We start from the raw sequence: 12,445 nt of genomic DNA, 5'->3' as shown, positions 1-12,445 counted from the left end.
TGTTATGTGCGGATTGTTAGCTGTCGTAAGGTAGTCCACACCAAACATAAGGAAACATGGTTGGAGTTCATATGAGTTATGTGTTGTTTGCTGTACGGTAGCATTTAATTTTAGAATGTCGTATTTTGACATGGAGGAGGCAAATTAACAGTTCTCAGTTGAACAGTCATTGGGCCATACACTCAGCTGGCTGCTGCTATTTATTAACATTTTAAAATCAGTGCTTTGGAAATTATTACTAAAACATCTGAAAAGGAAACTGCACATGTCAAATAGCCAAGAAGTTCCCTATCGTTGAAATCTTGTTTGCACTCTGAGCGTTCCTTTGTTCCCTAATATTCTGCTTCCTGTACCCTTCTCAGTGGGTCAGATAAGGAAATTGGATATTTTTCACCAGCATGATGAAATTAAAGGAAAGCTACAAAGACTAAGAGGTCTGTAGGCCGTTTGATGAACAGTGCTGATTTGGCTTTATGTTACGTAGCAGGTCTGAGCTGTTTCTCTTGGATGAATCACATTCAATTAGCTACTTCCTCTGATGAGCTGATTAAAACTTAAGTGGCATCAAATACCAGTGATTTTGCTCTTATGCTTAAATAATGCTATAATTACGTACTAATCAGATGGTGAATCTTAATTGTACATGTTCCATATGTGTTTTTTGCCCATGCACCCGCCTCACTCTGTCATCTTCGTATCAGCTTTTAACATACTTTCCAGGTCCTTTTTATGTTTTGCCTAATTGAATATCAAAAGCAGTATATGTGAAACTTCCTGTGTTCTATTCTTTAGTCAGTGGCAGCTGTGTTATTAGATGACCTTTACCATTTTGGTGGCACAGAATAATAAGAGGGGGAAAAATATTTGAAGCACAGCCATGCTATTGTTACAGGCACAAATGAATCATATGTAATTGCTTCACTCATTGGGGCCCAAATCTGGCAGTCCTTATTCCATCCTTCAATTGTGCCTGAGTAAGAGAGGCAGGATTTAGCCCTTAATCTCTTATGTGGGTTAATAGCCACATTGGACACACTTGGAATCTATACGCAGACAGAACAGTTAAAATTCCTGGATACAAATAGAACAAAATTTGCTGATTTTTTAATTCTTCCTACATACAGGATTGCTCTGGTCCTGGTCCAGCAATGCATTTAAAGACATCTGACTTTTAGCGTCATTGACTTCAATGGGACTACTCATGTCTTTAAAGTTAAGAACATGTTTAAGTGCTTTGCTAAACTGTGGCTTTCCCGTGCAATCCTTGTTTTGCATAGCTACTTAGAACAAATCTGAATGAGTGTAGGAGACAGGCTACTAGCTGTTGTATGAACTGAAGTGTGTTCCTAACATGAAAAACATGTGGTTTTGAATTTATTCAATCAGGAATCCATCTTTTTTTAAACCACAGGGCATGAAAATAGTCACAAAAAGAGCAAGAGGAAAAACAGGAGAAGACAATGGCAAGAAAGTAGTCTGTTATCGGACGTGGCAGTATTAAAACATAGCATAGCAGGAAATCAACTTTCTACATATAACAACAAGACTGAGAACACAAGTGATGACAAGACACACCGAAGAGCAAAGCGATTCCTCTCCTACCCTCGATTTGTGGAAGTCATGGTGGTGGCAGACAGTAGAATGGTTGCCTACCATGGAGTTAATCTGCAACACTATATCTTAACATTAATGTCAATAGTAAGTATCAAAATAGAGGAAGACTTTCCCCCTTGGATTTTACTCGCCCCATCCCAAGATGGTGCGATACACATAGCTTGTGTACATCAAGTACTGTACTAAAGTCAGGATTAGGTAAAGATGGAATGTGGCTCAGATGGACAAAACTTCAGTCTTGTCTCGAAAATGTCGGAACCCACAAGAGACTCTTCCTGTCCCGTTGGAGGGGTTCTTCCATCCCTGGCTCCACCATATAAATTAACTATTCCTGGGGATCACTCCTTCAGTTCCCCAAGTCTCCAGCCGTGGGGTTACCACAGGCTAATGCTACTGTCCTTGGGATCTAGTCTCCTTCCCACTCAGGCCCGTGTGACGTACAAGCTGAATGGGAATCTTGCCGCATGTGGCTTCCCAGCATACGCAGTGAGGAGTGTGGATCCCCTCCCCCTTTCTACATGCTGAGATTTAGAGGTTGAGTTGTTACCCAATTTTCTTTGCTACTTAAAGCTCGTGAAGAGTAATAGTATCAGTTGACTTTCCATTATGGTGGTCGGAGTCCCAGTGGCAAGTCTTGCCTTGTGTGCAGCGGTAGGGTGGTTTTGCTGGCATCTTCCTTAGCTTTCTCACCCCCTTCAAGGGCAAGTGTAATGCTGACAGACCCCGGTCATCGGTGGGCGGGATCGAACCTGGGACCTGGAGTTTAGTGCGTGAGCCTCTCTCACGTAAGCTAAAAGCCAACTGGCTGTTAGCTAAGGCTGCAGAGCAGACTCATTAATCTCTCTCTCTAAGTGATCTCAGTGCCACTAGATGGGGCAGAACACCACACCCAGAAGGTGTGTGGGTTACACAGGCTCAATGGTTCCAAATGCCACTGGATCTTTGTGCTGAGCTCACTGATCAGCTATGAGCTTTCTGTTCCTGCCAAGCGCCAATCTCTACCCTCAGCACTGAAGCAGAGAGCCATGTGAGCTGATGCTATGGGTAGCAGATTCCGGATTACAGAACTCCACGTTCCCTAAATCAGATGCATGCTCTGAACTCAGAGTCCAGATCCTGGGGCTCAAAAGACACTACCGCTATCTGTCAGTAGAGGAGATTGATAGTAAGAGCATGTTTAGGGTCAGTGTTTACTTAGTGCCCTTGTTTCTCAGAACAAAGGCTTTTTTTCAACATAGCAACAGGTTTCCTCTTGCTGCTTAATGTTCAGTGACTCTCTTCTTTGGTGCATGGGACATTGAACAGCATGGAAATGCATTTGATATTCCCTTGGGTAATTTATGCTGTGCTTTCCAGAGATGAGCTTTCAAAAAAAAAAAATCATCAATTTAAGTTCCCCCAAAGACTTACAGACAGCGATATAGAAAATAGAATGTTGTTAGAAAGGTCCCTTGAGAAGGGTGATATGAGTCTCTAGATGACTATGCCAAAAGCTGCAGTTATTTTGGATACAGACTCCCATTTATTTGAAAGTAAATATCCGATGGGAAACATTCCTGGACCAGCCCTCAGCAGCCACTAGATCCATTTGGATTTTTCCATCTCTGATTTCTGTGGGTCAAATTCTATTCTCATTACCTCCCATCAACCCCCCCCCCCTCCAATGTTATCCATGGAAAAGTAGAATATAATATAGATAAAAACACACTTAAGTGTAAGGCTTAGCAAAAAATGTACAAAGGTTGTCTGGTGAAAATTTCTGCACACCCTCCCGGTCTCCCCCCAAAATGTACAAACTTCATAAAGTATTATTTACAGGAAGAGAATGGCCAAGATCATCAAGTGTGACTAGTGATTTTGGGTGTCCAATGTGAGACTTATTTAGAAGGGCTGGATTTTCAGAGGGCAGGCACTTAACGTTTAAGTCATCTTGAGTTGGGCATCCCAGAAATTGAAGCATTTGAAATCACTAGTCGCTTTTGAAAATCTTAGCTAGCAATAGTTGCAGATGTGTATCTGAGGACAGAATGTGGCCCTGTAATTCGGTGATGATATATGTGTGCAGAACTGAAGATTGGGTCCAGAAGAAAGTTTTGGGATTCTGGCACACAAGGTTTTCCTTTTCATTTTAAAACAATGCTCAAGGTGTTGCTAAATCTCTCAAGGCTTTGCACTGAGATGATGATCATGATCAGATCATTAGATAAAATTCTACAACAAAACCTAGTGAGAGAGTGAAGAGCTGCCACGCTCCCCTCGGTCAGAGAACAGAAGACAAATTTGTGTTGCTTTAATTCTTTGTTTGAAGCCAGCATTAACTCTGAACATTTCTCTTTGATGCAGGTAGCCTCTATCTATAAAGACCCAAGTATTGGAAATTTAATTAATATTGTTATTGTGAAATTAGTCGTGATACATAATGAACAGGTAATGAAAGTATTTTTTCCTCTTTGCATTTGCCACAGGGAGTGAGCACTGAGATAAATAACTAAAATACACATTTTTGTATATATATTTTTTATGGCTAGGATGGTCCTTCAATATCTTATAATGCCCAGACAACATTAAAAAACTTTTGCCAATGGCAGCATTCCCAGAACCACCCTGAAGAAAACAATCTACCCAAACATGATACCGCTGTACTTGTTACCAGGTATATTCAGTTTTCTCATTAATAATGTAGCCATTTGAGTATCACAGTTGGAAGTGATTAATTTATAATGCATGTGATCGTCAGAAATAATTGATTTGGGGAAGCGCAGTAATGGCAATAAGTGTTTGGATTGCAACTGTGGAACTAGTGTAGCAATGGAAAGCCGTATGGTAAATACTTATCCCTCTGTTAAATGCAACTTAGAATTGTTGTAGTATCCAGGACCTGATCTTAATGCCATTGAAGGAAATTGGTTAAACTCTATTTGACTTAAATAGGCAATTGAATCAGACCTCTTTGTTCAGTTCACTGACAGCTTGTGTGACAAAACCAGCTTGAGAATGTCAGCTGGAGAACCAAGAATTGCTTTTGAATTTTTTTTTTTTATTTTTGCATTTGTACTGTAACTTGCGTGTACATGAAAATTAAAAGCGTCAAGTCTGTTCTGCTTTCAGACAGGATATTTGTAGAGCTCACGACAAATGTGATACATTAGGTAAGCTTAATCTATTTTTTTTTTTTTTGTTTTACTCCTTTGAGGTCACAATGTTAATATGTGCTTAACTCTGAGCAATGTTTCTTTTTTTATAATACACCGTTTTGTTCTGCACTTGCCTTTCTAGGTCTGGCTGAACTGGGCACTGTTTGTGATCCGTACAGAAGCTGCTCAATTAGCGAAGATAACGGACTAAGTACTGCTTTTACGATCGCGCATGAACTTGGCCATGTGTATGTTTTTATGTAGATAAGTTTACATTTAAATAGCCAAAGATGTATGCTAAGTGGAATTGATGCATAGCTGAGCCTAAGAAATGAGTAGGTAGGAGATGCAAGGACAAGGAGGTGAAACAGCTGGCAGCATCTGGAAGGCGGCTGAAGATGCTCCATAGCACCCAGTGGTAGCGGCATGGAGTGGCAAAGGGAAGGCCCAGCCCAGGGGGAGCACAGAATGGGTGGGATGGTGTGTCCGAGAAAGCCCCCAGCTGTGGGCGGCGATTGAGTAGGGGAGAAAAGAATGCTGCCCTTCTCATCCCCCTGCCCAAATCAAATGAACACATATCGCCTCTCAGGCCTAGCTCACCTCTAAATGCCGAGGGTGGGAGTCAGCAGCAGGGCGTCTCCAAGCAGATCCAAGGTCTCGATGGCCTATGGAGCTGGCCCATTTTATGTCCTAGTGCGAGCTCCGCTCACCTTGCACGCACTCACACTCGTCACGAGGCTGCGATGGTGTGTGGTGGAAGAGCTAAGAGTAAACATGGGCAAACCTCTCCCCTTCTGCCACCTAGCCTCAGGGCTCCTGCCACTGCGTGTTGCTCAGCCTGTCGACCCTACCCTGGTGGGTAACTTTACTGAAGTTAATGGAGTAGTTACGCCAGAGCATGAATTTAGCTTAGTGTGTTTGGCATTCGACTGAGACAGCTTCCACCAAGGCAGTGCTCATGTGGATGAGCATGGCCAGCTATGAAGCTAGGATTCCCAATGCCCCCACATCCTGCTGAGCCCCCAATTAATCGTTGAAGGTAAGGACGAAAAAGAAGTGCTTTGTCTTGCAAGTGCTGGTTGTGTCATCTATCCGATGGCTACATCACCAATTAAAATAACACACTGTTTTAGAATAGAGGCTTCAGAGGTGGGATTAGTGAGTTCTAATAAACAGGCTTAAAGCGTTTTTCATTTGGGCAGTGTATATTTAAGGGCAGTTGTATTTTTTTTAATTTGATATCCTGATGGAAATCCCCAAGGTTTGGCCTTCCCCACCCCTAACTTGCAGCAGCTTACTTCACGAGCTTCATCCAAAGGAGGTGGTCCTGAAACGGAGTGCCTCTGTGTGGGAGGCAGGGGGAAGAGTTGGCTCACTGGACGAAATCTTAATGGAAATAGAAACTCGTCAGCCTTCACATTTGGATCACATCAAGTCATTTCCCCTCTTCCACTTCAAATAGCAAAGCAGCTTAAGATGTTTTGTCTCTGTTACATTTTTGCAGCATTGTTCAATCGGTGTGTGCTGCAAATCTCACATGGGTTTATGCTGATATTGATTCTTGATGGCATTCTGTAAACCTACCAGATAAAATATAAGTTTATCCCTGGTGTGACTCCACGTAGGCAACGACATCAGTGGCAAACTTGGCCCTAGATGTCTAAAACCACAGTTCAGTTTCATTAGAAACTTTCCGCTACTAGGCTATTGAATTCTCAGGGCTAAACTATACTAGGGACTTCAGCCATCCGTGGCTTGCAGACCCCTAGAGTAGACACACAACAATGCTGTAAAACACAATTTGCATCAGTGCTGTTTACTGTGCTTGGAACTGGGGTATTCTGCACTGATGCAGATTGCAATTTGTGTTAGCTGGATCTCTCTGCACTAGGGGTGTTCACTGGTGCAGCCCTGCTGGTAACTGGGTGCCAATAGCCATTCCCAGTACAGACAGTGCCTCAGTTTCAAACTCTGTAAGTCCAAAACGATGCCATATTTCATAACTTCACCACAGCTTGTGGAAAGCTGGGATTTACAAAGGAGAGAGTTACGAAGAGAGTTAGGTGGCAAATTCTTATCGACTCTCAAATTCCCAGCCAAAGTCTTTGACTGTTTAGATTGGCTGGGGAAAATTTGTCACTGGCATAACATTGGGCCCAATCCCTGTGAGGTCCAGAATGCCTGCAGGATCACGGCTACAGGTAGCAACACAGAAAACTGCATCTGAAATTTACCCAAAGTGTCTGGCTTCAGAACACCTCGAGTTCACACGTTGCCACTTAGAGTTCTGATGTTGAAAGGTTTTGTGTACTCTGGCTATTATACACCCTATTTCTGCTGTAGTACGAGATACTGGGTCTTTAATGTGCGCTTCATTAGACTTGTTTTGCTTTTTGCAGATTTAACATGCCACATGATGACAATAATAAGTGCAAAGAAGATGGAGGGAAAAATCAACAACATGTCATGGCGCCAACGCTCAACTTCTACACCAACCCCTGGATGTGGTCAAAATGTAGTAGGAAATACATTACTGAGTTTCTAGAGTAAGACATTATATATGGGGTGGTGGTGGTATACAGACCGCCTCCCTCATTTGTTACACTGAAAACGAAGGGTGCATCATTTGGAAAGGAGTTGAAGTGGGGGGTGTGTGTGTGTGTGTGTGTGTCGTTTACATAGTGTAGAAATACAACTTCTGAGATTCAGTCCCTGCCAGTTCGGTCTCATGATTAACTGGCAAGGAATTGCTTCTCTATGGGGAAGGCTAAGTCTTAGCCCCCATGGAAATCACTTTTAAGGAACTCATCATCTCCGCTCACCTGAGCAGCGAGTTTCCTAAGCTTTGTGACCCAGATACTGAGTTGTGTCTTAGGAGCACTTGGTACAGCTAGGAAGGCAGTTGCTAAAGTCCATGAAATCCACCTCTGCAGGCCTTGGAGCTGACCTGGAGCTGACCTGGACCCTGGAATAAATTAGAGAGGCTGTCAGGTTGCTCTGGCTTACACTGACTGCTCGTTCTGGCATCAGAAAATGACCAGGATGAAGGGGGAAAGGGGAGCTTGGCCATGCATCCTTTCCTCTGGCCATACTCCCTATGTGGGCAGCTGGGACGGGGTTAGTATATCAGCTGCTACACCTCTTTAGGATCCCCCTATGCAAAAGGAGCTTTCTGATAGCTTACTCAGGCAGCGTCAACCTGTCGGAATGGCACAAGGTTGCCCTACCGTGGCCCAGGATCCGTGCCCGTGATATCAGTCCAAAGTGCAGAGTTCTTCTGAAGTACAATGAAAAGTTTTGTATGAACGTGTCCTAGGCCTGCCCTCTTCTCCCATTGTTTTTGATGGGAGCAGGTGAAGGCCCAATGTTGTGTATAGTCAGATCTGAGAGCTTATATCCCTCAAGTGGGCTCTTACACTGTTTGTGTAGCGGGACTATTCAATATTGCCTCTCAGTTTGCACTCACTCTTGGTACCCAAAGCATTGTGCTGTATTTCTCAGCAGCTGAAGTAGTGTATGTTAAACATGACAACACAATAACAAGGGAGAAAGCATGATGTGGGTTAAGGCCCAGGCTGGGAGGAAGGCAATCTGGGTTCTTTTCACAGGTCTGTTTATAAACAGGGACCTGGCGCATACCATGTAAGCAGGGTATGCCCCTGAGCAGCCCCGTGTGTAAAATGGATGACAGTCAAATTTTGCTACTGTGTAGGAGTCTTTGGGGACTAATTTGTTAACTTTTGTGTGGCACACAGATACTGCATTGATACATACATTAAAAAGAAATGGGCTCTGGCCCGACAAATCCCTATTTAACCCTGTTGTTGTTCTGTTTTATTGAAGCACTGGTTATGGGGAGTGTTTACTAGACGAGCCTGTATCAAGGACTTACACTTTGCCTCAACAACTCCCAGGAGTAATTTATGATGTTAATAAACAATGCGAGTTAATTTTTGGACCAGGCTCTCAAGTCTGCCCATACATGGTAAGTGCTCTTCCACTTCTTTGTTTTGCTTGCAACATGCAAGAGGAATAAAGCTTTGCTGGGTTAGTCCCCTTACAATATATTTTGGTATCCAGGTTGTTAATTTTTGTCAGTGGCAAAAGGTGTTGCCATAACAACCATTATCCTAGGCCATCGGCAGGGTTTGACTCCAAGGCCTGTGAAGCACAAATCTCTACCACTTTCGCTGAAGGACTGCACCCAGGATCTTCAGGAGTGACTAGCGATTTTGAAAGCCTCAGTCTGGAGGGGTCCCACTTGAGACACTTGAAAGAGGCTTGATTTTCAGAGGGTGGGTGCTCATCACTTCCAAGGTATATCAAGTTGGGCACCTAGCCATGGAGACACCCCAAAATAATTAGTCCCTTTGGAAAATCCAGGCCCCAGATGATTACCTGGGAGCTATAGTACAGCTGTCCTCTGTGGACCAGCCACAGAGGGGCTATTTAACATATGACTGCCCCGGAGAGAAAAGCCCTCTGTCCACCGAACAGAAGCATATCACAATAGTCCTCACTCTGCCCTGCAGCATGCCTCGCTCCTGTTCTACCTTTAAAAGGCAAATTGTTCACTGCTGTTTGCTGAGACTCCCCACCCGGGTACCAGTTAGCACCAATTCCAGTGGCTATTTTTGTGTTCCATTTCGCACAGCCGACTGAAATGCTATCAGAGGGGAACAGCTTATGATCACCACTAACTTAGGTTTGACTGGAACTGGTAGCAGGAGACGGGGGGGATTTTTCATGATCGTGGTTATGATTTTGGTTCCAATACGCACATGCGCAGCCCATGTTTTGTTAAAATCACCTGTTGACAGAAATTTTCCAATCAGCTCTGCTGGTAACTTGATTTCAGGTGGGCTCCACTCATCCAGGTTCAGGGCTGATTTATCTTTGCGCTGAAAGGCACCCTGAGCTATTCAGTACTTCCCCTCCCAGCCCTGTTTTATATTGCACACATTCATTGTGTAAATGATGGCAGTTCTAGTGTGAAATGTCATGTGGTCAACCGTGTGCGTCACCCTTGAGCCGGGCATTACTTAATACTATGATCATTTAAATAAATGAAGCAGATGCAGTGCCGAAGACTCTGGTGCATTAACGTTGATGGAGCTCACAAAGGATGTCGTACTCAACACACACCTTGGGCTGATGGGACAGAGTGTGAACCCGGAAAGGTCTGTAATACCTGATGTTTCATCCCCTTGTAGACAAAAATGGTGTTAAAAGGCTCATAGTGTATATATCAATTAAAAGTCTTTTCCCCCCCTGAAGTTCAGTTGTATGGAGTGCAATTTACAACTGAAATTCACCCCAGGCTAATTCTATATAGCTTTGATGGAGGCAGAGCTTAATCGTGCTGGCTTGTGATATAAGAGGTAATGTTTTCTGTTCCTTGTCAGTGCTGGTGGTGTATGATGACAAAACGATAGTGTCTCTCTAACTTGGAATTAATGTAGTAATGTGTCATCTGCAAACGCCTCTAAATTGTTCCTTATATAATGTGATTAAAATCTCCTGTTTGCCTTTATTGTGTTTTATGAAATGCATTTTGCTTTTCGAAAAGCTAATTGTACTTTATGAAATTACTTGAGCAAACTCTGAGACGTTTTCCTGTCCTATTCACTGGAAGTTTAATATGTGCAGTTGGTAATTAGTATGTTTTAAAATTGGCTCCTTGCTTGGACGACTTCAGAGTAGAATACAAAGCTGGTCAAAATGTTTCATTTGAAACTTTCTTTCACAATTTTTTCACCAGAAATGGAAATGTCTGTGGGTAATGTATGATTTCAACAAAATGTTTCAGTTTGTGGTCTACATTTTTCAGTGTTCATGTGCCAAAACCTAGGGTGGGGGTAGTTTATGGGATTTTAGTTTTTTCAGGAGAACCCAACCATTTTGAAGAAAAATTTCAACCAAGACTTTTTAGCTTTTATCAGAATTTTTTGTAAGAACAAAAAACATTTCCCGAGCAGCTGTATGCTTGATGGTTTTCAAGGACTTGCGTCTTAAAAATTCACGTTTGTAACACTCTGGGTAACAATTAATGGTTATAGTTAGGGTGACCAGATGTCCCGTTTTTAAAGGGACAGTTCCGGTTTTGGGACTTTTTCTTATATTACCCCCCACCCCCTGTCCCGTTTTTTCACAGTTGCTATCTGGTCACCCTAGTTATAGTTGTCATTGCCTTGGAAGACTTGCTGTCTCTAATACTGTCTAATACAGGGATCAGCAACCTTTGGCATGCGGCCCATCAGGGAAATCCGCTGGTGGGCCGGGCTGGTTTGTTTACCTGCTGCTTTCACAGGTTCGGCCATTGTAGCTCCCACTGGCCGCGGTTCGAGGCCAATGGGGGCTGCGGGAAGTGGCGTGGGCCGAGGGATGTGCAGGCCACCACTTCCTGCAGTCCACAATGGCCTGGAATGGCAAGCTGCGAGCAGCCGAACCTGCAGATGCTGCAGGTAAACAAATCGTCCCTGCCCGCCAGCGGATTTCCCTGATGGGCCGTGTGTCAAAGGTTGCTGATTCCTGGTCTGATACATACATTCTTTTAAATGCATTTTAATTCAAATGTATTTAGGCCATATTTGACCCATATACTTTCATAAAAGAAATAGATTATTAAATTTTCTGCATTTCTGAAACCTTTCTGGTCAACATGTTTTGCTAAGGGATGATTCAAGGCAATGGGCATAACGTATCATTGTACTTTTCTTTCTGATGGAAGAGCACAGGCACAGAAATTGTACGTCTTCTCATGCATCCATGCAGGGGACGGTGTCATGGGAATATCCTTGATATTCCCATTTTTATACTGCTCTTTGGAGCTGTGTGAGACTGGGCTCAGTCTACCGTTCTAACCGATTTTAATCACTTTTCCATGAGGGTTCCCCCTTGTTCAGAGAGTCGACCTAAGGCCTGTGCGTCATGGTGATCAATTTGAACCCGATTCCGATGATGTAAGTGGAACTTCAGTGGTGTGTAGACCTTGTGGTAGCCCACTGCATCAGGGTGAATTTCACCCTTTAACAGGCATCCGGGCCTGATCTTGAAAAAACTACCGTGTGTAGCTCCTACCCCAGTGAGTTGCATTTCAGCGACTTCATTCATTACTGCTCACAATACAAGCCTAATAGATAATGCCTTACTACTCTGTGTGCATATAAGATGTGCTACTGGGTCTGTATTGCACTGTAGTAAATAAAGAAGCTGTATTGCACTGAGACAGGGTAAGAATTAATGACAGGAAAATTAAAGTTAATATCTCCCATGGACTTCAGTGGGACTGCTCAAAGTCGCGGGGGAGGGGGAGCACTAATCCCAATAGTAACTATTTTCATGGTCAGTCCTGGTAAAAATCATGAGAAATCACAAGTCCCATAATGCAGAATCTGGAAGTAGCCCAGTCACACACAAGGTGAGCAGGGAGAAAGGCATCTAAGTACCTTTGTAGATCTGGGCCTAAATCCCACTTTTAGGCCCCGCTGTGAGCCACAAAACTCGCACTCAGCTGCCGTGCACTCCTGTAGGCGCCTCGACTTACTTGCACCCAAGTTTTCAGGGTGGAACTTCCCTGGGCCCTGAGGTTTCTGCCTCTGGTCATGCACGTGGCTGCTTCTCTCCAGGTGCCTGGATGGATGCCTATTTTCCGCCCAAGTCCCAGCGCAATCCACAAAGCAGGATGCAGTAGGCAG

At 43.6% G+C, this 12,445-nt stretch overlaps 1 protein-coding gene across 6 annotated transcripts in view; it reads left to right on the top strand.

The window, feature by feature from the left end:
- ADAMTS9 (ADAM metallopeptidase with thrombospondin type 1 motif 9) overlaps positions 1-12,445 on the top strand; it is a 134,956-nt gene that overhangs the window by 22,730 nt on the left and 99,781 nt on the right. For 3 of the 6 annotated variants that reach the window (XM_078853544.1, XM_078853541.1, XM_078853545.1), the window contains exons 4-11: positions 1,412-1,698; positions 3,958-4,041; positions 4,143-4,267; positions 4,723-4,763; positions 4,891-4,996; positions 7,148-7,294; positions 8,592-8,733; positions 9,821-9,928. In XM_078853544.1, the coding sequence (XP_078709670.1) occupies positions 1,412-1,698; positions 3,958-4,041; positions 4,143-4,267; positions 4,723-4,763; positions 4,891-4,996; positions 7,148-7,294; positions 8,592-8,733; positions 9,821-9,928 (1,040 nt within the window). The other 3 variants (XM_078853542.1, XM_078853543.1, XM_078853546.1) reach the window with 3 other exon arrangements.

The sequence above is a fragment of the Lepidochelys kempii genome, chromosome 7 (assembly GCF_965140285.1).
Source record: "Lepidochelys kempii isolate rLepKem1 chromosome 7, rLepKem1.hap1, whole genome shotgun sequence".
Taxonomy (NCBI): Eukaryota; Metazoa; Chordata; order Testudines; family Cheloniidae; genus Lepidochelys; species Lepidochelys kempii.
This window is presented reverse-complemented; position numbering and strand designations above follow the sequence as displayed.